We start from the raw sequence: 27,565 nt of genomic DNA, 5'->3' as shown, positions 1-27,565 counted from the left end.
GCACCTCTACCGCGAGCATCCTATTGCTCAGCGGCAGGGGCAGCCTCCTCCTCAGCACCAGCCTGCTCCTCCTGGCGGGCAGCCTCAGCAGCAGCCTGGGCAGCGGCGGCCTTAGCACCGTAGTCCTGGCTCATAGGCTGAACGACGGGGGTCTCCTCCTTGGGGTCAATGATGGTGACGGCGTCGGGGAGAGACTTCTGGGGGCCGGCCTTGCCCTCGGGGTCAGAGCCGCGCATGATCTTGACCTTGATACCAAGGACACCCTGGCGGAGGAGAACGTGGCGGGTGGCGCTGTCGATGAAGTCCTTAGCGGGCTGACCGGAGTGGATCATGAAGCCGTCCGTGAACTTCATGGACTTGGCGCGAGCAGCGCGGAGCTTGCCGGAAACGACGACCTCGCAGCCCTTGGCGCCGGACTCCATGATGAAGCGGAGGACACCATAGCAAGCACGGCGAACGGCAAGACCGTTGAGGAGCTTGTAGCGGAGGGACTCGCACTGAGCGACGGCGGAGAGACCACGGTTCTGGACCTTGGCGGCGTAGAGGGAGACCGAGTTCTCGGGGAACTTGAAGCGCTTCTGGATGAGGGAGGTGAGCTCGCGGATGCGGCGACCCTGCTCACCGAGAACCTCCTGGGTGTGGGTGGCGCGGATGATGATGTCGGTAACGGTGGGAGTGACGCGGACCTCGACGCCGGAGTAGCCCTCCTCGGCCAACTCGCGCTGGAAGAACTCGTTCAACTCGGCGTAGAAGACACCGTCAGCGACGAACTTTCTCCGCTTGGAGCTGCAGACACAGACAAGTCAGCCATTGTTCCCAATTTTTGAGCTTTGCCCATGAAGCCTCCTCGAGAGTTTTCAGAAAGCCGTCCATCTCCAGATTCCCCTCCTCCAGACTCTCTCCCTCTCTCTCTCTCTGCCGTCGAATATGGCCGAATTGAAGATGGTTCAAACGACGGGAATTCTCTCGACTTACATCTGAGTGCCGGGAACAGCCATGATGTCGGTTTGGTACTGAGCGACCTACGGGATTTCGGTGGTTGCTGGAGGTTGAGGGTAGGCCTGATCGCGGTGTTCACCAAACTTTTCTCAGAGGGGAAATTCGACCTGCACACTGCTTTTTTGAATCTTGGTGGGCTCCGGGTGTACAAAAGTGGAGTAGGGTTTGCCTGCGCCAATGAGGACGGGCCTTGATTTTGGGGGTGCGGCCACTTGGGTGAGGCGTGCACCTATCAAATTCAACCTCGAACAAACTGTCAGCTGCGAGGTCTGTGCTTCTTAGTGGGAGAACCGTCGACGTCAAGCGCCAGTGGTGCAGTGATGCCCAGTGGCCGACAGCAGGTGCAGGCTGGTGGTACTCGGTCTTGTGATTCCTCCAAGCCTACACTCATAACGGCGGCTTGCGCAACACTTTGAAAAAGCCAAAGTCTAAACCTGCCATGGTTCTGTTCGGCTGGTATACTGATTTATAGAGTCTTCTGGCTACACCTTCTGCGGATGAAGCTCGATTTCCACTTACAAAGTGATACCCCACACGTCGTCACCCTGTCAAGTGTCAAGGCATCTCGGCTCTTGTCTTCCTCCATCGATTGACGGCCCCTGATTGTTGAGCTCGACTTCGCGATTGCCTGCGTGACGGGCGACGACTCCTGTTTTCTCTCGTCGTGACATTGGGGCGGCCTTGTCCCCATATTCACCATGGCGGCGCCGCAGCACAAGCACGTATGTGGTTTCGAAGCTGCATTTTCTCCCGAGCTGCTGCTAAACTCCAATGACACCTTAGTACTATAGCAATGTGCAAGCACTTCGAGGCGGAAAGCCAGAACAGGGCGACCTGGCTCTGACTGACTACCATCTCGTCTTTCGTTTCCCTCCAGAATCAGCGGCAGCTCCGGATCCAAAAGCGAAAAAACACACGAAACAAGTATGGTTCGCATTTCACATCATATCCCACTGCGCTTTGCGACCAACGCCCCCATCGAGCGGTATCCCTTCATCGCTACGGCTTCGTTTCAGGGATTTTACCTTTGTCAGTTTCAACTTCACAGACGACAAGCAGGCCCGGGATGCCTTCGAGTTCATCCGCGCAAAGACCTGCAGGCTGGGGAGCGTTGATAAGCTCTTAGCATTCAACTACTCCCCGCCCTCCAACTCTCTCGAATCCAAGATCAACGGATGGGACCTGTACGATGCGAGGGCCGAGTTTAGGCGACAAGGGATCAGTGAAAAGTCAGCAGACTTGGGCTGGAGGATTACGAACATCAATAAGGACTATGCCTTCTCCCCGACGTATCCGGCCGTTCTCGCCGTGCCTTCAAAGATTTCGGATAATACGCTGAAATATGCCGCCAACTTTCGGTCTCGGGCCCGGATCCCTACTTTGACATATATTCATCCCGTCAACAACTGCACTATCACCCGCAGCTCACAGCCCTTTGTGGGGCTCAGGATGAAGCGGAGCATCCAGGACGAGAAACTCGTTGGCGCATGCTTTTCAGCTTCGACAGACTTTCTGGATGGCAACTCGCCATCTCCTGCAAATGCAAGCATACAGGCAGACCATAGCCCATCGTCAAGCCATGTGGATCTCAGTGCGGATAGTCCCGATGCTCCCACTGATATGTCTCTTTCCGACACAGAGAGAATGGAGGACGAGCTCATTGCCGCGCCCAACGTGATGTACGACGAGAAGACCGGGAAGCGTCTAATATATGGTGCCCAGCAGCATAACCTTATTGTGGATGCGCGGCCTGCCATCAACTCGTATGCCATGCAGGCTATAGGTATGGGGTCGGAGAACATGGACTACTACAAATATGCGAAGAAGGTCTTTTTAAATATAGACAATATTCATGTCATGAGGGACTCGCTCGACAAGGTCATCAGCGCAATCAAGGATGCCGATATTTCTCCCTTTCCTCCAAACAGAGATCTTCTGATGAAGAGCAAGTGGTTGAAGCATATCGCTGGAATCTTGGATGGATCGGCGATAATAGCGCGGCAAGTCGGGATTCAGCATTCGCATGCCCTTATTCACTGCTCGGATGGCTGGGATCGGACAAGCCAGCTTTGCGCCCTGTCTCAGCTAATGCTTGATCCCTATTACCGCACTTTGGAGGGCTTCATTGTGCTGGTTGAGAAAGATTGGCTTTCGTTTGGCCACATGTTTCAGTTGCGGTCTGGACACATGAGCCATGAGAGTTGGTTCACAGTCGACAGTGATGCGCTTGCGGGCTCTGCAGTGCGCCCAGGTGAAAATGATGGCCGTGGAGATGTTGTCGAGAATGTCATGGCCAGCGCGAAGAGATTCTGGTCCAAGAATGTCACCAATGACAAGGAGGCGGGATCAGACCAGGAGGAGGGTGCCGCAGTCGACGAGGTCAAACAAGCCACAGCCCCAAATGCTGCCGAGGAGCAGACGACGAGGTTGAGAGATGTCTCGCCTGTCTTCCACCAGTTCCTTGATGCCACCTATCAACTTCTCCGCCAGCATCCTAACAGATTTGAGTTCAACGAACGGTTCCTTCGACGACTGCTATACCATGTTTACTCGTGTCAATATGGTACCTTCTTATACAACAATGAGCGACAACGCCACGAGGCCAATCTGCGGGAACGTACTCGGAGTGTCTGGGGCTACTTTTTGAGCAGGCGACCGGAGTTCACGAATGACCGATATGAACCAACCATTGACGACCACACAAAGGGACGAGAGCGGCTCATTTTCCCCAAACTGGGCGAGGTGAGGTGGTGGCATCAAGTTTTTAACAGAACCGATGATGAAATGAACGGGGAGCTCAACGCCTCTGCTGCCACAGCAGAAAGGGTGGCAGCTTACCAAGCCTCTACGGGGTTCTCTGAGAGCTCGGGTATTCCTTCCGAGTCGGCGTCAATGGTCTCGACGAGCCCGTCACCGCAACCTCCAGCCCTTACCTCTAGCCAGTCGGTGCTAACGGGTGTCGAAACAGCACATGCTGCTCTCACACCTGAAGCAAAAGTATCGCCGCCATCGCTAAATAAAAGCGCTAGCACTGGAGGAATGCCGGCTGCACTCGGGGCTTTACAAGATAAGATTTCTGGTTTGGCTATCGCTAAGGGTGTGTTTGGGGGGCACGCAAACAGTTCCAGCGCAGGGAGACAGGATGCAGACGACGTGGAGACGGTTGCAAGTGCGGCTGCAGTAGAACAAGAGTTGAAGAGCATGAGCTAGGAATTCTTGTGGAGCTCTTGCTGAAGGCTGTTTTTTAGGGAAGCATGTTTTTGGGAGGCCTGTATCTTTGAGGATGAGCGTTTATTTTAAGCCAGGCATACATACCTACACTCCTCTTACGAGCAGACTTTGGTTACAACATGAGCAGGTGCATTCCTAGCTGGTTGTTTATTCAGCGGAAGAATGACACGTTAAGCCGAATTCAAAAGACAATTGTCGTTGAAGATTAGTCCCTGGGAGCTAGTGCTGAAGAAGTATAAATGAAGTATCTGCATAACTGGGTGGTCTGCAGTGAGGTCATGGGCTGTTTGCTGGTCCTCCGTATGGGTGGGGATATAATATGATGTATCACGGTCTGCATCGATATCTCCATAGATGGAAAGATGAGAGAGAGTTGTTACTTGAAGCAGACAAGAGGGTACAAAGTGAAGTCGCAACACATGTCGTTGATGCTGGCCACCCTTGTCGTTGCTTCTTCAGCTGTCCCGCACTGGCTGTCAAAAAAGGAGGGGAGCACGGGGGAGGCTGTCAGCCTGGGACCGACGCACTGACCACCTGGGCCGTGACCAGCCTGGATTTGTTAGGCCGCGCTCCTGGCTCCTGGTCGCTGGAGAGCTCTCGCCTTGACAGTCCCCTCGCCGCCCACCCTCTGACAACCATCCCATCCAACATCACTTTGGGAATAAACATTCAACAAACTGCCCGGCGTCCTCCCATATCTTGTTGCATTCCACTCCAGTGTGCTGCTGTACGGTCGCCGGCGCGCTTGCCTAATTCCAGCATCGACATTGACACCCAACCCCGGGGAAACAGAGACCAGACCACACCGCAGACAGCTCTCTCTCAGGTGGGCTGCATTACTTGTAGCGCCCCGGTCGGCAACTCCCTCCCACTCTTCAGATTACCCATTGCATCACTTTCCACACCACACGCGATCCCGGCCGCCTTACCCAGCGCCCTGCCCAAACCACGGCCCGGATTCCTCACCAGCACAAACAAACATACCACCAAGATAAACATAATCACCCCCGACTCTTGGCATATTCCGCGCTTCTTTCAACCACTCGATACCCCCACAACAGCCGCCCACCATGGCTGATGCAACCAACCCCAGCGATGAGCTCTATCCCATCGCCGTCTTGATCGATGAATTGAAGGTATGGCGGTGACAAAGCTCCCAGTCTTGTGGCCTTTTGTTGGTTAACTTTTTCTCCCAGCACGACGATGTCCTGCTTCGCCTCAACGCGATTCACCGACTCTCGACCATTGCTCTTGCGTTGGGCCCTGAGCGCACTCGCGACGAGCTCATCCCCTTTCTCGACGGTCAGCCAGCCCCATCCCGTTTGGTGCACTCTTCTTGGTAGATGGACGAAACACTAACCTGCTTCTTGCTGCAGAAAGTGTCGAAGACGAAGATGAGGTTCTTGTGGCCCTCAGCGGCGAGCTGGGAAAGTTTATCGACTATGTCGGCGGTCCGGAGTGGGGTCACGTTCTGCTGTCTCCCCTTGAGAACCTTGCTGCCATAGAAGAGCCCGTTGTGAGGGACAAGGTAGGCGATTCCGATGCCGCTTTCCAGGATCGCAAGGGATATGGACTGACTTCTGCTGTCTCTAGGCTGTCGAGTCGCTGAACAAGATCTGCGTTGATCTTGATGCGCACCAAATCGAGGAGTATTTCATTCCGCTGGTGTTCAGACTCTCTAAGGCGGATTGGTTCACTTCCAAAGTCTCAGCGTGCGGTCTGTACGCGTCTCCTTACGCCAAGGTCAGCGAAGAAACAAAGCTACAGCTCCGTCAAGCCTTCTCACAGCTTGTCCACGACGAAACACCCATGGTGCGCCGCCAGGCTGCCACTAATATGGCCAAGTTTGTAAAGGAGATTGCTCCCCCACTCGTCATCTCAGAAATGATCCCTCAGTTTCAGCACCTTGTGACGGACGATCAAGACAGCGTCAGACTCCTTACGGTTGAGATCCTGGGTGCCATCGCCGAGAGTGTTCCCAAGGAGCAGCAAGCCAGCCATGGCGTTCTTCTGAGCTCGCTTCGTAGCTTGATTGAGGACAAGAGCTGGAGAGTTCGGTACATGGTTGCAGACAGGTTCGAAAAGGTGTGTATGACCTTGTTCGACGTTCACGGGAGCATGGCTAACTAGACCACAGATTGCCAAAGCTGTGGATGAGGAAGTTCTGACCAGAGACATGGTCCCTGCTTTTGTGAAGCTGCTCAAGGACCACGAGGCTGAGGTGCGGACAGCCATAGCAGGCCAGATTCCGGGCTTCTGCACCCTGATACCCAGAGAGCTTGTGCTGAGTGAGGTCTTGGAAACAATCGAGACACTTGTCAACGATACCTCTCAACATGTCCGTGCCGCTCTTGGTACACAAATCAGTGGCCTCGCGCCCATCCTCGGGAAGCAAGAGTACGTCAGTCGTGATTGGTCTCAGGACGCACTCGCTAATCAGCATACAGAACCATTGATCATCTGTTGCCCATGTTCATTCAGATGCTCAAGGATGAGTTTCCGGAAGTCCGTCTTCACATCATTTCTAAGCTTGAGCTGGTAAATAAGGTTATCGGCATCGACCGGCTCTCCGAGTCCCTTCTTCCAGCCATTGTTCACCTTGCCGAGGACAAGCAGTGGCGTGTTCGTTTGGCCATAATTGGGCACATGCCCTTGCTTGCCGGCCAGCTGGGTGTTGGGTTCTTTAACGAGAAGCTCAGCAGCCTTTGCATGGGCTGGCTTGGCGATACCGTCTTCTCCATCCGTGAGGCTGCTACTCACAACCTTAAGAGGTTGACAGAGGTCTTTGGTGTTGAGTGGGCCAGCCAAAACATCATTCCAAAGGTTATGGAGATGGGTAGACACCCAAATTACCTGTACAGGATGACCACATGTTTTGCTATCTCGGTGAGTTGAGCTTCCTCTCTGGGTGTCATTATGAGTAAGTGCTGACAGCATCAACAGACCTTGGCCAGCGTTGTCACCTTGGATGTTGTCGCCGACAGCATTCTTCCCATGCTTGAGAAGCTGACCGGTGATGCTATCCCCAACATCCGGTTTAATGTTGCGAAGACATACACCATAATCATCGGTGTCCTTCGCAGGTTGCCCGCCGAAGGTACCATTTTCACTCTTGAGAAGGCTGGTGCTCCTTTCACCGCATCCCCACGGGGCCAGGGGCTGATTGACGAGCGTGTCCTGCCATGCCTCGAGAAACTCAAGGACGACGAGGATATCGACGTCAGGTTCTTCGCCGCCCAAGCTATCGCGGCCGCCAGTGGGGCTCCTCCTGCGGCTGGCGGGGACCCGATGAACACATCACCATAGAGCAAGAACTTTAATGAAGCAATTCCCAGATCCAATTCAACAACTTTTCCCCCGGCCCGTCCCCATCTATATTTGTATCCCATCTGTCCTAGGTCAGCATCCGATTTACGCGCGCATATGCGCCCTTGGGATTGTTTGGGTCGCTCGATGAGCCTTCCCAGCGTACAGTTCTGCATCAGGGGAGGTTGTGTACTGGAAGTGGAAAACAAAACGAAAGCGAAGCAGCGGTTATGACATGTTGAGGTTACTGTGAGCTGGGTGGGTTAGTGGTGAGTGTACAGGTTTACAGCCAAAAAATGGTCTTTTTTTGCAGTTGTATGGATCGCGAATAGGGGGGAGATGAAGGTGAAGGGGGGCATAAAGTAACCGAGTTATACCAATAGACCGTTTTTTTTTCTCACTCTATGGAAACAAACCCCTGGGTATCATTTATTTCTATTTTTGTTTTGTTTTTGTCGTTTTAATGTTGGTCTCTACTCAACAACGACCTTTTCAAAACACAGCGTCGAGATGGTCTGCCCTTTGACACCCCCAAAGCTGAAACTAGGGTAGTCTACCCTGCCTGCCATTTTCAGTTTGGTCTTTCCGTCGTTGGGGGCGGTCGAGGTCTCGAACCAGGTGCGGAGTTCGGTCTCGGTCCAGTTGCAGGACGTGACGAGGAAGACGCCGCCCGTCTTGAGGAGCTGGAGGACGCGCTCGCCGTAGCCCTCGTTGATCCTGCGGCCGAGGGAGTCGGTTTCGGAGGAGAGGGAGACGGCGTCGAAGGTGCCTTTGTCGAGGACGAGGTCCCAGCCGGTTGGGGGGGAGATGGAGGGGATGTCGCCGTTTAGGACGTCCCAGACTTTGAACTCTACACTCTTGAGATTTTCATTCTCGCGGGACTGGGCGATGGATTTGGCGAGGGAGATGGAGTGGGGGGAGTAGTCGACTCCCAACAGGTGGCCGGACCAGCCGTCGTCGCGGAGGGAGAAGAGGAGGGACCCGTTTCCGCAGCCTAGGTCAAGGATGGAGGCTGTGCTGGGGGTGAGGTCGTGCGGGGGCGGGTTGGGGGGGTGGTCGTCGTCTTCGTTGTCAGAGTCCGAGTCGTCGCGGTTGGGGGAGAGGTAGGACAGGATTTTGGCCTCGGCGTCCGAGTCGTCGAACCAGACTGTGCCCTCTAGTGAGGGGTCGGAGGTGTGGGTTGTCAGCTCGGTTGTGTAGAGGGCGTCCCAGCTATGTTCAAGTCGTTAGCAGGGGGGTTGAGGACGGAGGGCTGAACAAAATGAAGGGGCTCAAACAGCATACTAAGCTTTTGTCCCCAACTTGGAAGGCTCAAGATGTGCAGGCTTAGACTCGGCCATTTTTGTTTCTTCTCCTCTGCTGTCTTTTCTCCAACCGGAAACAAAAAGAAATTCTCAGCTGTCGCAAATCTGAAGCTATTCCCACAGGCGCATCGCGGGGTCACCAAATCCCATAATTCTCAAACCCCCGGCAGTAAATTGCGCGCGCGCGCGAAATCCTGAGTGGTGGGGCCTAATTATCCCCCAAAGTGGAAAGCGGTGAACCCCAAAGCTGACAACCAACCCCTCCTTTTTTCCCGTCCCAACTTGCTTCAAGCCCGTCCCTTCCCCCCCTTTCAGTCCTGTGGTTACACGCACACAAACCACCCCGAAGCTGTGGTGGAAGCTTATTTCAAATCCAGTGCCGGCGATGACCAATTTCTTCCATAAAGCTCTCACAACACAAGACATATTTTACGTAAAAAAAGACATCAAGCCAAGCATAGAAAAGCTTAGCTTTGGCTTCTGGTGGGTGTAAGCGCAACTGTAAAATTTATATAAAAAAAGCTCTGTCTCCCCTTGATCTCGGAGAAAAGAGAAGGGATATCATTCCAAATTTCTTTCCATATTCATCGTCAGTCAGATACAGAAAAAAACCGTAAAAAGGAAAAATTATCTCTTGAGGCTTCTTCCTTGAAACTTCCACCCCATCCGTCCGCCGAGCTATATCTCGGTCTTATACCTCTCGCCCCCTTTTCAGTCCAGTGGTATCACCCGCGCACTTCTCTCCAAAATTCCAAAAAAAGACATGCATTTCTCGCAACCTTTTTATCAACTTCAGGCCAGCGTCCAGACCGGAGCCTTAATCAGCACCTGGCGACCCCTGACCTCAACAGCAACGAACCCGGCAAAGCGAACCTTGCCACCGTCCTTGGACGGTGGTGCAATCTGGTTCGCATCCACGACACTCCCCTTTCTGCTCCCCGGCGCGCTCCCACCTCCGCCTAGCACGCTCAACATGCCCGCTCTAGACTTGTCATTGCGCCGGGCATCTTTGTCTTTTCCTCCGCCCTCTTTCTCATCACCTGCACCCTCGTCATCTCCCTCTGCCGGCCGGGCCTCCAGAGCCGGAAGCCCTTGCTTCTCAACCTCCATGATGTCCGGCTGAATAGGTGACTCCGGCAGTGGATAGGTGATGGCAACATCGCGGCTCTCCAGCGGCAGGTTGGCCGCAATGCCCACGGCTAGCTCCACAATCATACTGGCACTGCCATCTACGCCAGGCGGCGGTGGGTTAGACAAATGGTGAAACAGAGATGCCGTCAGGTCCGTCGTCGCTCGCCGAGTGAAGTCGGCCTTGTAGTTCACCGCCTCCCCACTGCGCAGAGCGTCTTGCAACCCTTCCAGCGTAGCCATGCGCCAGCTCACCACCTTGCTCGTCAGCGCATCATACTCCTCTTGACTGCTCAACGTGTAGCTAAAGTTTCTAATGTTCCGCTCAATCATCTTCAGCTGCCGACTCAGCTCAGGCTCGAGACCTGGGTGAAAACACCGGTTGAAGATCTCTTCTACGAGCCACCGGGTTATTACCGCCCGCCCAACAGCTGTCATCTCTTGTTTGCCCGTCTTGAGCGCTTCTGGGCTAACATAGGGGACTAGCCACTGCGGAAGTGATTGCCAGTCCTTTCGAATGTTGAACGAGAGGTTATTGATGGCGCCATTGAGGCGGTTAAAGCGGGTCGAGTACTCGCTATCGTCGAGAGAGGTTCGGCTCTGAGACATTCGCTGGTTGGCAATGGCGTTTTGAAGTTGCTCAACTTGGCCACTCAATTGCTCAATCTCCTTCTTCCCGTCAAAATAGAGACGCTTTACATTCTTGTACTTGGTCACTATTGCATGGTTAGCTGAGTTTGCACAGGCCGGAATAGGAGAGTACAACTGGTCGTACAAAGGTCTTTAAACGCCTTATCTGGGTCTTCTCCACGGTCACTTGGTGGAGGTTGAGGGCTGTTGCGACCTGCAATATCCCCTGGCCCGTCAAACTGTCTATCTGGTACATTGCTCGTCCGGAAAGCCGGGTTCGCCCCAGGGGCATTAGGAGGCTGTGGTAAGGGGTTGTTCATGTTGGGTTGCTGGCTCTGGCGATAGCTGGGCGGTGGCCCAGGCGGGGCTTGGGCAGGGTCCCGTAGTCCTTTGTCTGCCTCTTGGGATCGTCGTGCCGGGGGTTGTCCGCCCGTGGGTGGAGCCATGGACTGTGGTTGTTGCTGCGGGGCTTGACCTTGCGCCGCCGATTGTGGATTCGGCCGGCCGGGGATATCCTGTGCCTGATGTGGGTAGCTTACCGCCGAGGACGTCTGCGAACTCTGAGCTTGGATGTTCGACGCCGAACGCTGGTCTGAGTCGGTAACAGGAGACTCATGCGACAGTTGCGAAATCGTCTCGGGATTCTGCTGTTGGGGATTGGCTAGATGTCCACTAAATCCGCTCTGGTATTGTGACTGCTGCGGGCTTGAATAGTGGTACTGCTGCTGCTGTTGGAGGTGAGGGTGCTGTTGTTGTTGTTGCGAATGAGGGGACAATTGCTGGTTGGGTTGCGGTTCGAAGATGGCCTGCCCGTATTGCTGCTCGGGCGGTGTGTGGTCGTTGTGCTGAAAGTGGCCCTGATGCTGACGGTATGCACTTTCGTCAGCCGAGTAAGGTGAGTTGTCCGAGTCCGAAGGGGGAACAGGCCGTATGGTGGGATGCTGTTGGATATCGTGGGGGTTCTGCAGGTGTAACTCTTGGTCAGATCCGTCAATCACGTACGACTCGCGGAAGTCTCCTACGCCTTGCAATGGGGATGGTTGAGATGGAGGCGCCTGGTTCTGCCAATCGAGCTGTTGCTGGTCGAGCGAGACTTGGGACACCTGGGTGAGACCAGTCCGGAGGCTTGGTGGTGCTGGCGGGGGAAGGCTCACGCGCTTCGAATTTCTACGGTTAACGCCGGGAGGACTGTTGTAATTGTTTTGCGGAACCTGGGGTGCGTGGTCGCGACTGAAGATGTTCTTGACCAGCTTGCGAGTGGACGACTTTTGCTTTTGTGGTGCTGGCGGGGGTTGCTGCTGTTGCTGGCTAAAGAGGGGTTGCGGGGGTCCAGTTATGGGGGACGAGATGCTTTGTCCGCCCGCGGCCGAGAGATCCTCAGCAGACCCGGATCCGAAGGGGTGCGAGTGGCGCGGCGAGTGTTGGGATTGCTGCTGACCCTGCTGCTGCTGCTGCTGATGATGATGATGTTGTTGTTGTTGGTGCTGCTGTTGCTGGGGGTGGTGATGGTGAAGTTGGGTCGTCACGGGGGAGATTTGGGGATAGCGTTGGGATTGGGAGCGCGAGACCTGGTCAGCGTAATCGTGCTCCCGTGGCGGGCGCGAGTCAAATGCTGCCCCCGAGACACTGTTGGAGTGCTGCAGCTGTAACAGAAGGAGGTCAGTAAGAGACAAGAGGGCCGGCAGGACTGCCCGTAAATACTGACCAGATGGGGGGGAGGCGGTGGAGGTTGTTGATGGCTTGACCGGTTGTTGCTGGTGTCGTGCTGAAAGGATTCGCTAGAGCTGAAGGTCGGGTTGGGCGAGGCTGAGGGGGGGTTTGCAGCAGCGCTCCCACCCGCACTCGGGGGGTTCGTCACAGCTGATCCGGGGACTGATGGCTGCTGCCCTGATTGTCCAGCGTCCTCGGCGGCTGTGGTGCCGACGAGGTTATGCTGAGAGCGATTGTTCTTGCCAGACCATGGATAACTCCTGGACGGCATTATTGCGCTGCTGGCGAGGAGAAGCGAGTGTGGCCGTCCAAAGTGTTTGTGCCGGTGGTTTGGTTTGTGACAAAGCACACGCCGGGAGCCGGACGGTGCGGCGCTGGCAGCGGGGTCTAACAGCCAAAAGACGGGATGAAAGGTGAGTGCGCAATGTCTAAAAGCCGCAGACTCGACCTCAGAGTGACCCTTCTGATGCGTGACGATGGCTAAGCAAAGAGCAAGCGCAACGCCAGACAGAGCTGGGGCTTGGGGTAGCAAGGAACAAGGAAGCAGGGTAGCAACCTGAAAGGCAATCCAGGGTCAACAAAGCAAACAATTACGCAGCGTTATCCTGCGTAGTGTATCCGTAGCGATGACAGGCCGAAGCAAGTGGAGGAGGGGAATGAGATGAGACGAAATGGCATCCCAAAGATGCTGATGCACTTGTCGAGACTGCCCGGTGGACGTGCCCCTCAAACAGGTGCGCCGGACGTGCAGGGTGCAGCCGCACGGAGGTCCAATGATTTGGCGGCGTCAGCCTTCCAAGAGGACAGGGAACAGGGGCTCAAGGGGAGCTCCTCTCACGCCTAGCGGGGCTGTGTTCTGTCTTTTCAGAACGATTCGAACCTCTTGACGCTTTCCATGTTATCATGCAGTTGGTTTGTGTTCTCTTCAATAAACGATGCAGGTTGGCAATCAAGGAATTAATTCCGTCTGCAGTATTCTGCCTCAGGTTGACGAGCAGCATATCAGATAGGCGCCAAAAAGGGGTTTCTTTCACCAACCTTGGGCTTCAAGTGACGATGCCTCACTACAACCTCTCCTCACCACCGAACCATCTTGGACTTTACCTATCATGATTCGAAAAAAGACCAATCATACCCAACACCTGCCAACCTGAAGTCCGTTTGTTCCACAGCATTGGTACCCTCTGCTCTCCATCTGTGCCTCTCTTCACCACCCACCCCATCGGCACTACAGCAAGCTGTGCCGCCCCCGCCATATCTAAACGCCTGTGTACAGAACCCTTACTCCGTACCAAGTATCCTCAACTCGGGGATAGGATCTCAACCCACTATAACACTGCATACAAGAGAGATTGGGCAACATATCACAGCTCCCCATCATTTCCTTCCAATCTACCGTACATATCTCCCACAGCATCAAATCTCGTTGGTTATCAGTAGCATTCCGCCATATCTCACTGCCCCTCCATCCAAAAAGCCAAGAACAAAACGGTCGCCTAAAAAGAAACCCTCACCACGCAGATCACCACTCCTTTCAGACGCTTGCTCTCCCCCCTTTTTGATATCCTGCATCTTTTTCAAGTGCCAAAAACTTGGACAAGCTTCCATTCTACTCCAGGTCAAAGCCCTCTTCTGTGCTTGCTAGGAAAGATGTGGGCCCACTCACTCAGCCCAGAAGCCAAGTTCTAAATATAGGCCACTAAGCTCCGTAACGCTACTACACTAGCCTCAGGGTTCAGTGGGGGTGAACATCAACAACGACGGCAACGACGGCAACAAACATGGCTTGCTGAAAAGTCCACCGCCAGCACTTTTTCAATACGAGAAGTGATGATCTTTGAAAACTTGATATCAAAAAGGGTTCAGCTTGGAGATAGGCGGTGAGGGTAGGTACAGGCTCTTGAAATAGAATCAGGATGGTTGTTTCGATAGACTCGGATCCTCAACTCATGAATATGTGAGATGTCCTTGATTATCACGATATCAAACACTGCCACAGAACTCCCAGACCTGTTAAAAACAGAATGGCAGTGATGTTCATCGTCAAATTCTGACTCGGGAAACATATTCCACTCTGGCTCTGGCATGTGACAGTTAACCTTTCTCAAAATCTCAGCATGACTTTCATAGTATACAACCGCATCATCACCACATCTCGGGGACTGATAAGATAGGACTGAAGACACTCTTCCTACTCCCGTTCCTTCACCAAGTCATACAGACCATTGGCAATCTACCCCTCCCACCCAAATACCCATCACCAATAACCTCTCCATTACCCCTCCCCCAAGAACACCTCTCAACATCTCCCCCATCCCTCACTCTAGTCCAAAATCCCCACAACAGTCGCATTCACCGGCCCCATCTCCCTCAAGCAAATCTTATCCCCATGCTTCTTCACCCCCTCATAATACTCATATATAATCACCTCCCCCGTCGCAATCGTAGTCGGATAGTCCCAAGGCACGGTAAAGTTCCTAATTTCCCCCCATCGAATCAGCCCTTTTTTCCCCACCCCCCTTTCCCCTTACCCACCCCCCCATCGTCCCCCCGGAGAAGAGAACTTACTCATCATCATGATACGTATGCGCAACCTCCAAGCTGAAATTCCCCGGGTGCTCAAAGCTCGGCACCGACGACTTGAAGAAAGTCCAGTCGTCGCGCCAGCAAAGCTGGTACCCCGCCACCGGGGTCCGCCAGTCGGTCGTGCTGAGGGACCCGTTCACCCCGTCCCAGGACCAGGTGTGGTGGCAGCTGCAGGAGGTGACGTTGTTTTCGCGGACCGAGTTGGGGTCGTGGAGGGCGACTTCCACAGCACACCGTCAGTACCACCACTTCAGGGGGGATGGGGGATGGTCGAGATAGGGAAGGGGTAAAGGGGGAAAAGGGGGGGGCTTACAGTAAAGTTCACAAGAGTAGTTCGTCTTGTTGTTGGGGCGCTTGCAGTCGAGGGCGATGTTGGTGACTTGATACGGGGCAAAGTTGAACTGGGCTGTGGGGACGAGTTTGGCTGGTTTGACGAGGGCGGCGGAGAGCTGGTGGAGGTAGTTGATGGATGAGGGGCCGGCTGAGGCCAGAGCCACTAGGGGGAGAAGGTTGGTGAAGTACATCGTGCGTTCTGAATGTTCTTCTGATGGAAATGGTTTGTCTCTGGCGATGTCAGGTCAGTCTATGGAAGGGGAAGACACGAGGACGAATATATACCTGGCAAACTGTCACCGATGAAGCTCTGGGTATCAAACGCAGTTGACGGCTCAACACACGTGCGTTGTTGATATTCAGATGGAGCCTGTGAGGTGCTTGAGTAACCGTACGGTGGTAAGAGTTACTCCGGGGCAAGTCGACAGTTAAGAGATGGTGTTTCTCTTTGATGGTATGGCCCAGAGCAGCTGGGTTATCCGTTCTTTTTATCTTGCTCTGCCATCATTTACCACGCCCATCTTTCCGGTGTGATAGATATGCCAAGTCTGAAAGATGTTTGCTGTGACACCAATACTTGTACTTATATCCTCCACACGAGGAGCGGTCAAGACGGATACCACTAGAAGGACAGCCGAGTTTTATTTGTGGACAGGTCAAGAAAGAAACCGTTGTTGTGGCCATCGACGTTACGTTCTGCACCCTTGGAAAATGCAAAAGGCGCGATGTTGAAGAAAGGCGGATATGATCCTCGTGTCATCCCATACATGACCGCTGGGCTCCCAAAATAGCGTTATACTGCGAAGTGCCCTTTCTTTCCTCGAGGGTCTAGACGTTGGCCTGTTTTGATATCTCGGCCGACCGGCCCACAACTTGCTCTCAGTAATTCACAAGTCAATACAGCAGGCACTAAACGGAGTCAATAGACACTGAGAATAATGTTTCCCCGCCAACACAAATCAGAAATCAACAAAGACAAAATGCCAAAGGTAGCACCAAAGTCAACATACCTGATGTAACTATGGTACGATGCCTGCCAGAAAGCAAAGTGGCACAGCAACCATCGGAGACATTGCGGATGTCACAAAGCTAAATCGATGGAGTGTGACAGGCAGGTCAGTTAAGCACTTTGCTCAATCATGCCCTTCTTGACCAACCTCAAATACTGCCCGGGTGGTCATAGGCTGCCTAGAACTCGCCGGCGGTGAGCAAGACATTACAAGCCAACGCAACTGTGGAACTCACGGTTGGACGTAACTTGGTCAAAACCACCAGTCTGGATGACGTACCCCTTGACTGCCTTATCAATAGGAAGTGTAAGCCTGGCACTGTCTCAAACACACGGGGACTTCTGCCTGCTTTGTGGAAATGGAAAAAGAAAATCACCCAGTCTAACATTCTGAAGCGCAACTGAAAGCCATCTATTGGCAAAGTTACATATGTACAGAGCCTCAACCAACCCCGCAAACTCATCACCCCGCCATGTCCCCTTTTCTGGTCTACATTCAAGCCAGGGGATAAGATGTCTGTGGGAGAGACTCAAGGTGCTTTCTGTGATGCTCGTTGGCCTGTGATTATGATATCAGTCTGATTGCCCGTAGCTTTCATAGCTCCTTGCCCTGTGGCGCCCTTGTCAGACTTACAAAAGGAAGGCCGCAATAACCGCAAGGCGTAATCTCAGCCTTGTCCAAGTTGATGTAAACCTTGGGGTGTCCAGCAGGACCACCGCCACCGTCGCAGGCAACGACCCGGTCGTGCGTCCATCTGACGGGCTCCTTGTGGATGAGCTCGATAGCAGCCCAGGGGCGGGGCTAAAAAAAAAAGACATAGTTTCAGCATGCATCCTCCCAAAAACAACATAGTTCCCCCCTCCTTTTGCCGTATCAATCCATTCCCCCCATTCCTCTATTTCCCTGACATCATGCCTCTCCCCCTTCCAAGTCCAACGCTCGGGTATCAACCAACCTGGTTCTCAAGATCCGTCTGCTCGAAACGAGGGCCAGTCATGGCATCAGCACGGGGTCTCTGGGTGCGCGACCAAACCTCGGTGCGGTTGGGCGCCTGCTGGACAGTAGTGGGCGCAGGGCCACCGGTGACCTGGGGTACTTTCTCGTCGCCCTTGGTGGGCACCGTCGTGGATTCCAATTGCCGGGCAGTAGCAGTAAACGACCGCTTCGAAAGTTGGCGAGGCAGGCCCTGGGCCACCGCCCGCATCCGTAAGGCGAACATTTTGTGGAGGTTGTGGTTTGTGGTGTTTCGTTCGCAAGGTCCGTCGCGAGAAGCAGCTCTGGGAACCTGTGGCCCAGTAGGGAAGCGTCAATTGACGTTGATGGAGCTCCAGGTGTAGCTCGCTGCGGTGCGGGAACAGCTCCGGCTAAACATCGGATTTCTGCTCATATTCCCTAACCCTGGAATCAGAAGCAGGATTAGCCTTGCCAAGTATTTGGGTTCCACTTCTAGGCTTGGCTAGCTGACCCAAGATGCATCACCTCAACTTTTTTTTTTGAACATCGCATTGCGACCGCCGCCCCCGAGCTTCACGCGCAATAGACATTTGTTTACTTTAACACAGCTACATTCCACCACCACCTCTCTTCTTAACATTAAACCAGACTTTCATTCCCAACCCCCTCCGGACCATATAAATCCCAACCTCCAACCCTACGCCTGTGTGTCGCGTATCGACACCCCACAACACCGCAACCATGCCACCCCCCAAATCCACCCAAAATGAATACCTCCTCCCCATGAAAGAAGCCCCCGCCGCCAAAACCATGTCCTCACGCCTCATGACCATGAAGTTCATGCAGCGCGGCGCTGCCCTCGCCGCCGCCGCCAATAACAACTCCCCAACCACTCCCGTTTCCGCAACCACACCGACCCCCGCAACCCCCCAAGCGGCCGGCAACGAAAACGACAACGACATCACCTCCTCCTCCAAACGCCGTAAATTCTCCCACGCCCCTTCCTCCGCCTCTACCGCGGCCCCTCAACCCCCCCTCTACGACCAAGCCGCCATCCAAGCCGCCATCGAAGAAGAAGAGAAGAAGCGAATCGCTGCCGTGGAGAGGAGAGCCGCAGAGTTGGGTGACAGCCACTGGGTCCTGGAGGGTGTGAACACAGGAGTGAAAAAGGGGGCAAAGAAGCCGTTGAATGTTGTGCAAGTGGGCTTTGCGCAGATTGACTATGGCTCATCAAGGACAACTTACTCTGGTGTCGAGGACGACAACCCATTCGAGGAGGGAAGCGCGGGTGCTGCCCCACCGTTGATGAGATTCAACATGAAGAAGGCCGAGGCATGTTTTTTTTTCAAGACACATCCTGCCATACTACAACTGACAATGCATGAAACAGGCCCCCAAGATCAAATCCGAAGATACCGACGAGAGCTCCAGTTCCGACAACTCTGACTCCGACAGCGGCTCAGTCTCCGATGATTCCGACTCCGATTCCTCCTCAGATGAGAGAAAGACTACGAAGAACCGACAACAACCCCGTGGCAGGCAACAGAACACCAACGACTCCGCCTCCCGAAAACGCGGCCGATCATCTACCCTTTCGACCAAAAAAGCGGAAGAGCAAAAACGCGCCCAAGAACTCGCCAGCCAGAGAAGGAAAAAGGAGGTCAAGCTCAACAGGCTAAGCACGATATCTGGCGCAGGGGGGTTAAGCTCAATATCTGGCGGTGGTGGGCTCTCCTCCCCGAAAACGTCAATGGCAAACATGACTTGTCATGGGTGCGGTAAGCTGGGGCATAAGAATGCGGATTGCCCTAATAAGAGGAGACGCTAGATCACGAGGGGGCGTGACTCTCTCTTTTTGAAGTTCGTTCAGGAAGTTCCAGATGACGATGATGGATATCGTTCCAACTGGGGGCAAGTATTTGGTTTGAAGATGTCATCTTCCATGCCCCAAACGTATTTTTTGAGTAATATTGTTTACTCTAAAAGGTCCCCCGTCCGTCCATCCGTCCGTTCGTCCGCCTGGGGGGTAATGGCCAAAAAAGTTTCACGGAACTTTGCCTTTTTGCTAATTTGCAAATAATAATGATATCCCCCCTTTTTCCCAGGGAGCAAAGACAGCCCCTGTTTCTTTTTTTTTCTCTCACTCGGCCAAGCTTCGGGAAGCTGGCTCTTTCTTTCTCAGAAGCAAATGGGAAACGGCTCAAAAGTAGATGATCCCTACAAAGAGGCAAAAAGGCAGTTTTGGAGAATACGAGAAAAGTTGGAGGGGAATAGATAGTTCTGGATTCGATATCCCGAACGGCTAGCTGGCTCCCTTAGCAGAGCAAATATATGAAATAGTGATTATCATCTCTTGTAGCTTGTTTCGTCGAACATGTACCTACCTTCCTAAAGTAGTGAGAGTTACTTTTTTGACGCGTCTTCGATTTTTGTTTTCTTGTTCCGAAGTCAGAATCCTGGGAAAATCCGGTGGTCTTGGTTTTCTTTTCCACACCGAGCGCCTGACGTAGTAAGCCATGGTGGTGCTATCTATCTTCTTACCTGCCATAACTGATGGATCTCAACAGTTTCAGATCCAGGTTTTTTTTCTTTCCATGTTTGGGTCTACTTTTTTCTGGTTCATGTGCTTTGGGCCTGCCTCTTCCTGGGGTAGCGTAGGCTGACTGTCCTCTTCCTAGACTTGAACCGGAGCATACACACCGCGGAGTGCTTCACTCGGCTGCTTCTCTCCTCTTAGTTCCAACACCGGCGTGCCTCGTTTACAAATTTTGCGAGCGAGCAATGTGGATAGGCTGGACGGTTCTTGTATTTTTGCGTCGGCTTCACTCCGGAGGGATTGTGACGAGGCTTGCATCATCGGTTGTCGGGGAGAGTAGCCGGATGATGGCTAGTCTCCTTCTTCTTGTGATCCTCTGCTTGTGTGTGTGTGTGGCTGTCTCGTCTATATCTGAAGCCACCACCCAAAGTTCGTCTTTCTTGCCTATGCCCTCTTTGGTTAAAGGTTAAGCTCTCTTGTCGGTAAGTAAAGGAAGAATGACGATGATTTGAGTTTTATACCAGGGCCGGTCAGGCAGAAACGGTTGCATGCAGGCAGCATGCCCCTTCTTTTTTGCCGCTATTTCGAAAAGGAGGCTGCCAGGAGGGGTGGGGGGGGGGGGGGAGTTGTTCCCGTTCGACTTTCTTGTGTGGTCTATGCCATGTCATGCCGTTGTGTCGACTCCCCTCCTAAACCGGGTAAAGTCTGGAAAACCTGGATAGACCCGAGAGGTAGGTTGGGAACTGGAGTCCATCCGGCGTGGTGGGAATTGTTGTCCGGTACGTTGCAAGGGGGGGGGCGCGAGTATAGCAACCATGTATCGGAACGCTGGCCCCAGGCCGTGTCTGTAGCAAGCAAGGCTGGGCGATGGTGGTTTTGTCTTCTAAAGGAAGTCAGTATACTTTTCATGACACCCATGGGGATAAATGTAGGAAAAAAAAAAGAAGTGCAACACACACCGGGCCGGATCGACCCTTCACCACAAATGCGGCCATGACCGACCAACTCTTGGCACCGGGGCGATCATCCACTTACAACTATGCAAGGCCGTTATGTGTCTCCTTTCTGGCATAAGATCCCGTCGTCATCAATTTCTGAAGCAGTCTGTTAGTTGTACCTCCTCGGCTTATCGAACTGCTGATGGCTACAGAAGAGATCGTCATGCGTGTGATTTTTGGTGTCGAGTCAAACTTCATGCTTGAAACTCGTCATTGAAAAGTGTTCAGCAGCATGAACCAAGCAATGTCGTCAACATGTCGAACTACGTATGCACAATGGAGGCTAGATGAGTAACTGCATGTGCGTTGTGTACCCGAAAGCTGCTGTAGCTTTGCCGTCCCCTTCCGATTGCATTCTGCTGCATGGCCGAGCAATAATCACAGGTGTGTAGGACGTAGCCGACGATAGCACGGGACAGAGGGACATCAGCCGGTGAGGACCAGCTTTGGAAGAAGTGTGGTTCGGCTCGGCCATCGCAGTCGCATCGCGGCAAACTGGCGGGTTGCTCCTAGATGTAACCAGTGAGTGCTTCCCGCGAGGCCGTGGTGGTTGCTGCCATGGTCGCAGCTCTCAACCATCATGTGCATCGAGACCATATCTGAGATTGCCGTGTGGGAGTTTTGTGGCTCATCGAAATGATCTCTGAGCGCCCTGATGCCGCTTGTTGCTTACCTAAAGAACTGTGAGAGGCTTCACCTCGGTTGACGAACGGCAATGAACACCACCAGCCTTCCATGGTTGAGATCTAAACGCATGTTGAAGGGAGCGGTCAGGCTCGCTAATGTCTCTCAATATGGAATCGCTGGCCGAAATGGTTGAGGTGTTTTCTGTCCACATTTGATCAAGGTGTTCGGGTGCGTGGCACCACCCACCACTCCACCCCGGTCGCTTCTAGAAGGTGTGGTGCCTTTTTTCCCTTGAAAAGGGCGAGCTCCGAATTCATGCGAGCCTGCCAACCCCAGTGACCCACGTGCATGGTACACTCTGGACAGCCTCAAGGAATAGCAAGACACACCTTGCCGTGTAGGGGTTATGATGACTGGGAATCACGTTGGCCATGATGGAGAAGGCCGAGAAAGGAAGTCAGCTTAGGTTGTCGCTGATAACAGGCACCATCTGAGTGAGGATATCCCGTATGTCCCCGGCAGAGACATGATCGGTAGCGAGTGATTGGAAGGATAGTGGGATTTATAAAGAACAAATTGGATCTTGGATGGTTGGAGGTTGAATTATTTGAAAAGTCCCCTAAACCACGAACATGGGTTGCACCCCACCGACCAAGCCATCCAATCAACAGCTATTCTCCATGATCTTAGATAATCAGGGGTCTGGCTGCAGGTGAACGGGAACAAAACTACCCGCCTTCCGTCCTTCTCAGCCGTTGACCACATCCTATGGTTTGCAGTTTAGGTGCCGTTGGGCTACTGGTATCGATACCTAGGTGAGCTTTACTTGGAGTCAAGCTACATGGTGAGAGCGAGGTACGGCCCGCATCCCTTCATCTCCCTTCCGACATGCTTGGTTTGCACTCGCGCCGGGCAGACGCCCGACCTGGGCCACGGCCGGCAGAGTAATCTCCCGGCGCCGTGCCAGAGATCGTCTCTCCACAGCCAAAGGCGGTTACATTTTCTGGCAACCCAACTTATACCTCTGCGTCATGAAGTCTTCCAACACCTTCGGCACCGAACAGTAGTGACATATCAGCTGTGTTCAGACCAGACAATCCAACATGTCACAAGTCCCAACAGCTGTTCATCCACATGCCCAATCTGATTGTTGGGTTGGGTGCTCTTCGGTCTGCGTACCATTGCGGGCAGGTTTCAACATGCCATTCTTTGACGTTCGGAGTTGGTGCGACCGCCATGGGATTCTGACTAGGTGCCTCCAGTCTGCATCGGCACCCCTCGCCCTGGCTGAAGCTTCTCGGCCCATGGGCGCTACCCGGGATGGGTCGTCCGATATTAGGGAACAAGCGTAGCTCACAACTTCCATGACAGGCAGGTGTGGTCATAGCAGCACATGTACAGTAACCACCAGAGAAGGATTCCGTAACCGTCGAGATGTAGTGATGCTGGCGTCGTTGAGAACCTCCATGGGCACTCCTCCCTACACCTACCCCTGTCATGAACCCCTCCACCCCTCCAACCCATGATTCCCCACTCCACCCCGCCTTTAATCCACACCTCCCTTGTCCATATCACGAACGTTATCCTATCCTACACCTGCGAAGTGGACTTCGATCAAAGAACTGTTGAGGAACAAGTTATACCCATCGTTTTAGACAGAATACCAAAGCAACAAGCGGTTCGGTCCCATTCCAAGTAGCCGCTCATTTCCCGAGGCGCCGCTTTCATGTTGAACCCCTGACGAAAGACATCAAAATTAAAATTGACAGCGAAGAATTGAAGCTGTTGGAGCAGCCTACCTATCTAGCTGCCCACCTAGCTATATAAAGCCCAAGACATGGGACTTCCTGGCCGCTCTGGGTTCTCTCCATGTTGAACGTGAGATGTCTACCTAATAAGACCTGAGCACACGAAACGACCCAACCTGTCTGTGTCTTGTCTTTCTAATACGGAGACATTACTCACGACTTTGCCGCTTCGCCCACCACCTTCCGACACATCGTCTCAACTTCCCTTGTTCTTGTTGTCAGGCACTTCAGGTACCCAAATCCAATCTGTTTCCCGTCCTGTTTCGGAGTTTTAATCATACCGTGCAGGTTGCCGGCAGTGATTCCTGGATGCCGGTCACTGGTTGCCAGTAGATCTCCCCATCTCCACCGGTAGCGCTCCAGACAACAAGCGCAAAATACCACCCGATTTTGCTGCCTTTCAACTCGCTGGGACAGCTTCCATTAGCGCGCTACCGGCTCCACAGCTGCACAAACGCGCAGGGCTACCCACCGCATCACTCAGCGGGCATTCAAGAGTCCCCGCCGCCGCCGCCGCCGCCTTCTTCCGCTATTGCCTCCCTTCGCCGTCACTGGAAGTCGGTCACTCGGTCTAACCTGGAAGTTCCCACCTTGCAGACGGAGCCAGGCAGGTAAAAGCACGCGCAGGTCAGCTTGGTCGCCGCCCCCACCAATTTCTCCGGTCCACCTACCGCCCCGCAACAGCCTACCTACTCTCTGTCTGTCTCTTCTTCACCAAGACATCCCACTCTCTCTCTCTCGAAGCAGCCTGGAACTGCCTGAACACTAAGTGTCACGACCCCATATTCTTTGACCAGTCGAATGCTTGTTAGCCTCCTGCTCACAAGCCACCAACAAGACCTGCTGTCATCGTTTCTGTCTGGCTACGCCCAAAGGTAACACAAGTCTTATAATTCAGCACATCACAGCATGGCCAACTCCGAGGAAACGCCGCCGCCTTCCAGAATCGAGGTTGAGGTGGTGACCGAGAACCTCGAGACCCCCGAGCTGGATGATCGTTCATACCGTGTCATCCGTCTGCCCAACGGCTTGGAGGCTCTTCTGGTTCACGACCCCACCACTGACAAGGCCGCGGCCGCGGTTGATGTCAACGTTGGGAGCCACAGTGACGAGGATGATATGCCAGGAATGGCACATGCCGTTGAACATGTAAGCTTGCTATTACCACCCCGCACACTCAGGCTGCAGCCGCTAACTTTGATTGCAGCTTCTGTTCATGGGGACCAAGAAATTCCCTGTCGAGAATGCCTATCATCAGTACATGTCAAACCATTCTGGGCTCACCAATGCCTTCACGGCGACAACCTCAACCAACTACCACTTTGAGGTCTCTGCCAAGCCCAGCAACGATGAAGAGCCATCTGCCACCAATCCCTCACCACTGCTGGGAGCGCTGGATCGCTTTGCCCAGTTCTTCATCGAGCCACTGTTCTTGGAGAACACTCTGGATCGTGAACTGAGGGCCGTTGATTCAGAAAACAAGAAGAATCTCCAGAGTGACAACTGGCGTCTGCACCAACTCAAAAAGACTCTCTCCAACCCGAAACACCCCCACCACCACTTCTCTACCGGCAACCTTGAGACGCTCAAGACCATCCCCGAGGCAAAGGGTATCAACGTGCGAGACAAGTTTATTGAGTTCTATGAGAAACATTATTCTGCCAACCGCATGAAGCTTTGCGTCTTGGGAAGGGAGCCCCTGGATGTTTTGCAGGCTTGGGTGGCCGAGTATTTCTCTCCCATCAAGAACAAGAACCTGCCACGCAACAGGTGGGAGGATGAGGTTCCGTTCACAAAGGATCACTTGGGAGTCCAAATCTTCGCCAAGCCTGTGATGGATACTAGAGAAATTACTCTGAGCTTCCCCTTCATGGAGCAAGAGAATCTTTACGAGACGCAGCCTGGTGGATACATTAGCCATCTCATCGGCCATGAGGGCCCTGGCAGCATTATGTCCTATGTCAAGTCCAAGGGATGGGCCAACGGTCTGGGCGCCGGGCCAAGTAACATTTGCCCCGGGTCTCCGGACCTGTTCGACATCGGGATCACCCTGACAGAAGAGGGACTGAAAAACTACAAGGAGATCGTGAAGGTCGTGTTTGAGTACATCGCCCTTCTGCGAGAGACGGAGCCGCAGCAGTGGATCTTTGATGAGCAAAAAGGCATGGCAGATGTCAATTTCAGGTTTATGGAGAAGTCTCGAGCTTATCGGTTTGCAAGTTCCGTCAGCCAAAGGATGCAAAAGCCAATCCCCCGCGAGCATCTGGTGTCTGGGTATTCCAAGCTTCGCAGATTCGACCCGAAGTTGATCAAGCAGGCTTTGGGCTGGCTACGACCCGACAACTTCTTTCTCGTTGTCACCTCACGGAATCCCCCTGTTACGTTGGACAAAAAGGAGAAATGGTATGGGACGGAGTACACCGTCCAACCAATTCCGGAGACTCTGATGAAGGAGGTCCAGGCGGCAGCTACCAGCACACCTGACAACCGAAAAGCGAAGCTTCATCTCCCCCACAAGAACCAGTTCATCCCAACAAAGCTAGACGTGGAGAAGAAGGAAGTCAAAGAGCCTGCCATCGCCCCGCGGATTATCCGCAACGACTCTATGGTCCGGACCTGGTACAAGAAGGACGATACGTTCTGGGTCCCGAAAGCAAGTATAATGGTTAGCTGCCGGACACCAATCACCTCACTGGCGTCTATGCGGGCAGCAGGCCGTCTTTTCACAGATTCGATCAAGGACGCGCTCGAGGAATACTCATATGATGCCGAACTTGCTGGTGTTGAATATACTGTGATCTGCGAGGAGCGGGGAATGTATATTGAGGTCTCTGGCTACAACGACAAGCTTTCGGTGCTCCTAGAACAGGTTCTGGTCACCATGCGCGACCTCGACATCCGCGAAGATCGATTCGCCATCATCAAGGAACGCACGATCCGGTCATACCGAAACTGGGAGCTTTCAGCACCATGGACACAGATTGGTGGATACATGAGCTGGCTGACGACAGACCACTACAACACCATCCTGGATATCGCAGAGGAGCTTCCTGCCGTGACAGCTGATGCGGTGCGATCTTTCAAGAGGGAATTCTTGGCCCAGATGCACATGGAAGTCTTGGTTCACGGCAACTTTTACAAGGAGGACGCACTGAAGCTGACCGACATGATCGAAAAGACGCTCAAGCCACGGCCATTCCCTCCATCTCAGTGGCGTTCACCTCGCGGGCTGGTGTTTTCTCCAGGGTCAAACTACGTCTGGAAGAAAACGCTCAAGGACCCCGCGAACGTGAACCACTCGATCCACTACATGCTCTACACAGGTGCCAAGATTGATCGTCCTCAGAGGGCAAGGACAGCTCTTTTGGACCAGATCATGCATGAGCCTTGTTTCGACCAGCTTCGCACCAAGGAACAGCTCGGATACATCGTTTACTGTGGCTCTTGGAGCAATGTGACAACGTTTGGTGTCTACTTCATCATTCAAAGTGAGAAGACGGCCCCCTATCTTGAGACCCGGATCGAAAAGTTCCTGGAGGACATGGGGAAGAGACTCGAGGATATGAGTGAGGAGGATTTCGAGAAGAACAAGCGAAGTTTGATTGAACGGACGCTTGAGAAGGCCAAGTCGCTGGAGGGAGAGAGCAACCGGCACTGGCAGGCCATTGAGTCTGAATACTACATGTTCAACAACCGTAAGTCTAACCTGATTATTCCCCTTGGGCCCAAGGCAAAACTGACCCGTATTTCGTGTTATAGGACAGTTGATGGTGGAGAATCTGAAGCCACTGACAAAGGCTGATATGATTGAGTTTTTCAACCACTACATCAACCCTTCGTCCCCTTCGCGGGCGAAGGTTGCAGCTTATCTGGAGGCCCAGGCCAAGAGCGATGTGACAACGAAGCAAATTACGGATCTCATCAAGACGCTCGATCTCGATGAAAGTACCGCTGCCCAGGCTGCCACTGACCTGCAGTCTCGCCTGAGTGCGGCTGGCCATGACGAGGAAAAGGAGGTCGAAGGCCTTGTCGACTACCTCCAAGGCCTCGGGGTACCAGACGGCAAGGTAAAGGCTGCGTCTGACGTGTGGAGAAGACTACACTCTGAGCATGGACCCGGCAGCGGAGTTGTCAAGGACGCAGAGCCACCATCATCCAATGGGACGACACCCACCCTCATCAAGGATGTGCGAGACTTCAAGGCACTCCATGCCACCAGCAGGGCTCCCTATCCAGAGAAGGATCTTGCGGAGTATTATGACCTGGATGCAAAGCTTTAGACATTTCACTTGGAACCATGCGGATCGGGGTAGAGGGGACTCCAGACTACTGAGCGGAAAACAGACTTATACCCAAAAGCATTATATTGTCACCATTGTTGGTCATGCAGCGCATAGATGAACTA

General features: G+C 53.5%; 9 protein-coding genes across 9 annotated transcripts; 4 read left to right on the top strand and 5 right to left on the bottom strand.

Annotated features, from left to right (window-relative positions):
- Positions 1-20: 20 nt before the first annotated feature.
- Positions 21-998, bottom strand: PODANS_7_6710 (uncharacterized protein; the record flags this gene model as incomplete). The annotated part of the gene is made up of 2 exons (XM_001907993.1): positions 21-786; positions 976-998. The coding sequence occupies 2 exons, from the start codon at positions 996-998 to the stop codon at positions 21-23; spliced, it is 789 nt and encodes a 262-aa protein (XP_001908028.1).
- A 699-nt stretch (positions 999-1,697) lies between these two features.
- Positions 1,698-4,209, top strand: PODANS_7_6700 (uncharacterized protein; the record flags this gene model as incomplete). Its single annotated transcript, XM_001907992.1, has 2 exons — positions 1,698-1,721; positions 1,783-4,209. 2 exons carry the CDS (start codon positions 1,698-1,700, stop codon positions 4,207-4,209), a joined length of 2,451 nt encoding a protein of 816 aa, XP_001908027.1.
- Positions 4,210-5,300: 1,091 nt separating this feature from the next.
- Positions 5,301-7,536, top strand: PODANS_7_6690 (uncharacterized protein; the record flags this gene model as incomplete). The annotated part of the gene is made up of 7 exons (XM_001907991.1): positions 5,301-5,366; positions 5,427-5,532; positions 5,607-5,758; positions 5,824-6,315; positions 6,368-6,627; positions 6,678-7,116; positions 7,174-7,536. 7 exons carry the CDS (start codon positions 5,301-5,303, stop codon positions 7,534-7,536), a joined length of 1,878 nt encoding a protein of 625 aa, XP_001908026.1.
- Positions 7,537-8,009: 473 nt separating this feature from the next.
- PODANS_7_6680 (uncharacterized protein) lies at positions 8,010-8,876 on the bottom strand (the record flags this gene model as incomplete). Its single annotated transcript, XM_001907990.1, has 2 exons — positions 8,010-8,748; positions 8,821-8,876. The coding sequence occupies 2 exons, from the start codon at positions 8,874-8,876 to the stop codon at positions 8,010-8,012; spliced, it is 795 nt and encodes a 264-aa protein (XP_001908025.1).
- A 756-nt stretch (positions 8,877-9,632) lies between these two features.
- On the bottom strand, positions 9,633-12,579 carry PODANS_7_6670 (uncharacterized protein; the record flags this gene model as incomplete). The annotated part of the gene is made up of 3 exons (XM_001907989.1): positions 9,633-10,684; positions 10,732-12,376; positions 12,457-12,579. 3 exons carry the CDS (start codon positions 12,577-12,579, stop codon positions 9,633-9,635), a joined length of 2,820 nt encoding a protein of 939 aa, XP_001908024.1.
- A 2,293-nt stretch (positions 12,580-14,872) lies between these two features.
- Positions 14,873-15,418, bottom strand: PODANS_7_6665 (uncharacterized protein; the record flags this gene model as incomplete). The annotated part of the gene is made up of 2 exons (XM_001907988.1): positions 14,873-15,114; positions 15,208-15,418. 2 exons carry the CDS (start codon positions 15,416-15,418, stop codon positions 14,873-14,875), a joined length of 453 nt encoding a protein of 150 aa, XP_001908023.1.
- Positions 15,419-16,732: 1,314 nt separating this feature from the next.
- On the bottom strand, positions 16,733-17,456 carry PODANS_7_6660 (uncharacterized protein; the record flags this gene model as incomplete). The annotated part of the gene is made up of 3 exons (XM_001907987.1): positions 16,733-16,795; positions 16,871-17,038; positions 17,193-17,456. 3 exons carry the CDS (start codon positions 17,454-17,456, stop codon positions 16,733-16,735), a joined length of 495 nt encoding a protein of 164 aa, XP_001908022.1.
- Positions 17,457-17,932: 476 nt separating this feature from the next.
- Positions 17,933-19,019, top strand: PODANS_7_6650 (uncharacterized protein; the record flags this gene model as incomplete). The annotated part of the gene is made up of 2 exons (XM_001907986.1): positions 17,933-18,527; positions 18,688-19,019. The coding sequence occupies 2 exons, from the start codon at positions 17,933-17,935 to the stop codon at positions 19,017-19,019; spliced, it is 927 nt and encodes a 308-aa protein (XP_001908021.1).
- Positions 19,020-24,069: 5,050 nt separating this feature from the next.
- Positions 24,070-27,440, top strand: PODANS_7_6640 (uncharacterized protein; the record flags this gene model as incomplete). The annotated part of the gene is made up of 3 exons (XM_001907985.1): positions 24,070-24,309; positions 24,368-26,855; positions 26,920-27,440. The coding sequence occupies 3 exons, from the start codon at positions 24,070-24,072 to the stop codon at positions 27,438-27,440; spliced, it is 3,249 nt and encodes a 1,082-aa protein (XP_001908020.1).
- Positions 27,441-27,565: the final 125 nt, after the last annotated feature.

This window comes from Podospora anserina, chromosome 7 (genome assembly GCF_000226545.1).
Source record: "Podospora anserina S mat+ genomic DNA chromosome 7, supercontig 1".
Lineage (NCBI taxonomy): Eukaryota > Fungi > Ascomycota > Sordariomycetes > Sordariales > Podosporaceae > Podospora > Podospora anserina.
Note: the sequence above shows the minus strand (reverse complement) of the source record. Positions and strands in the feature narration are given on the sequence as shown.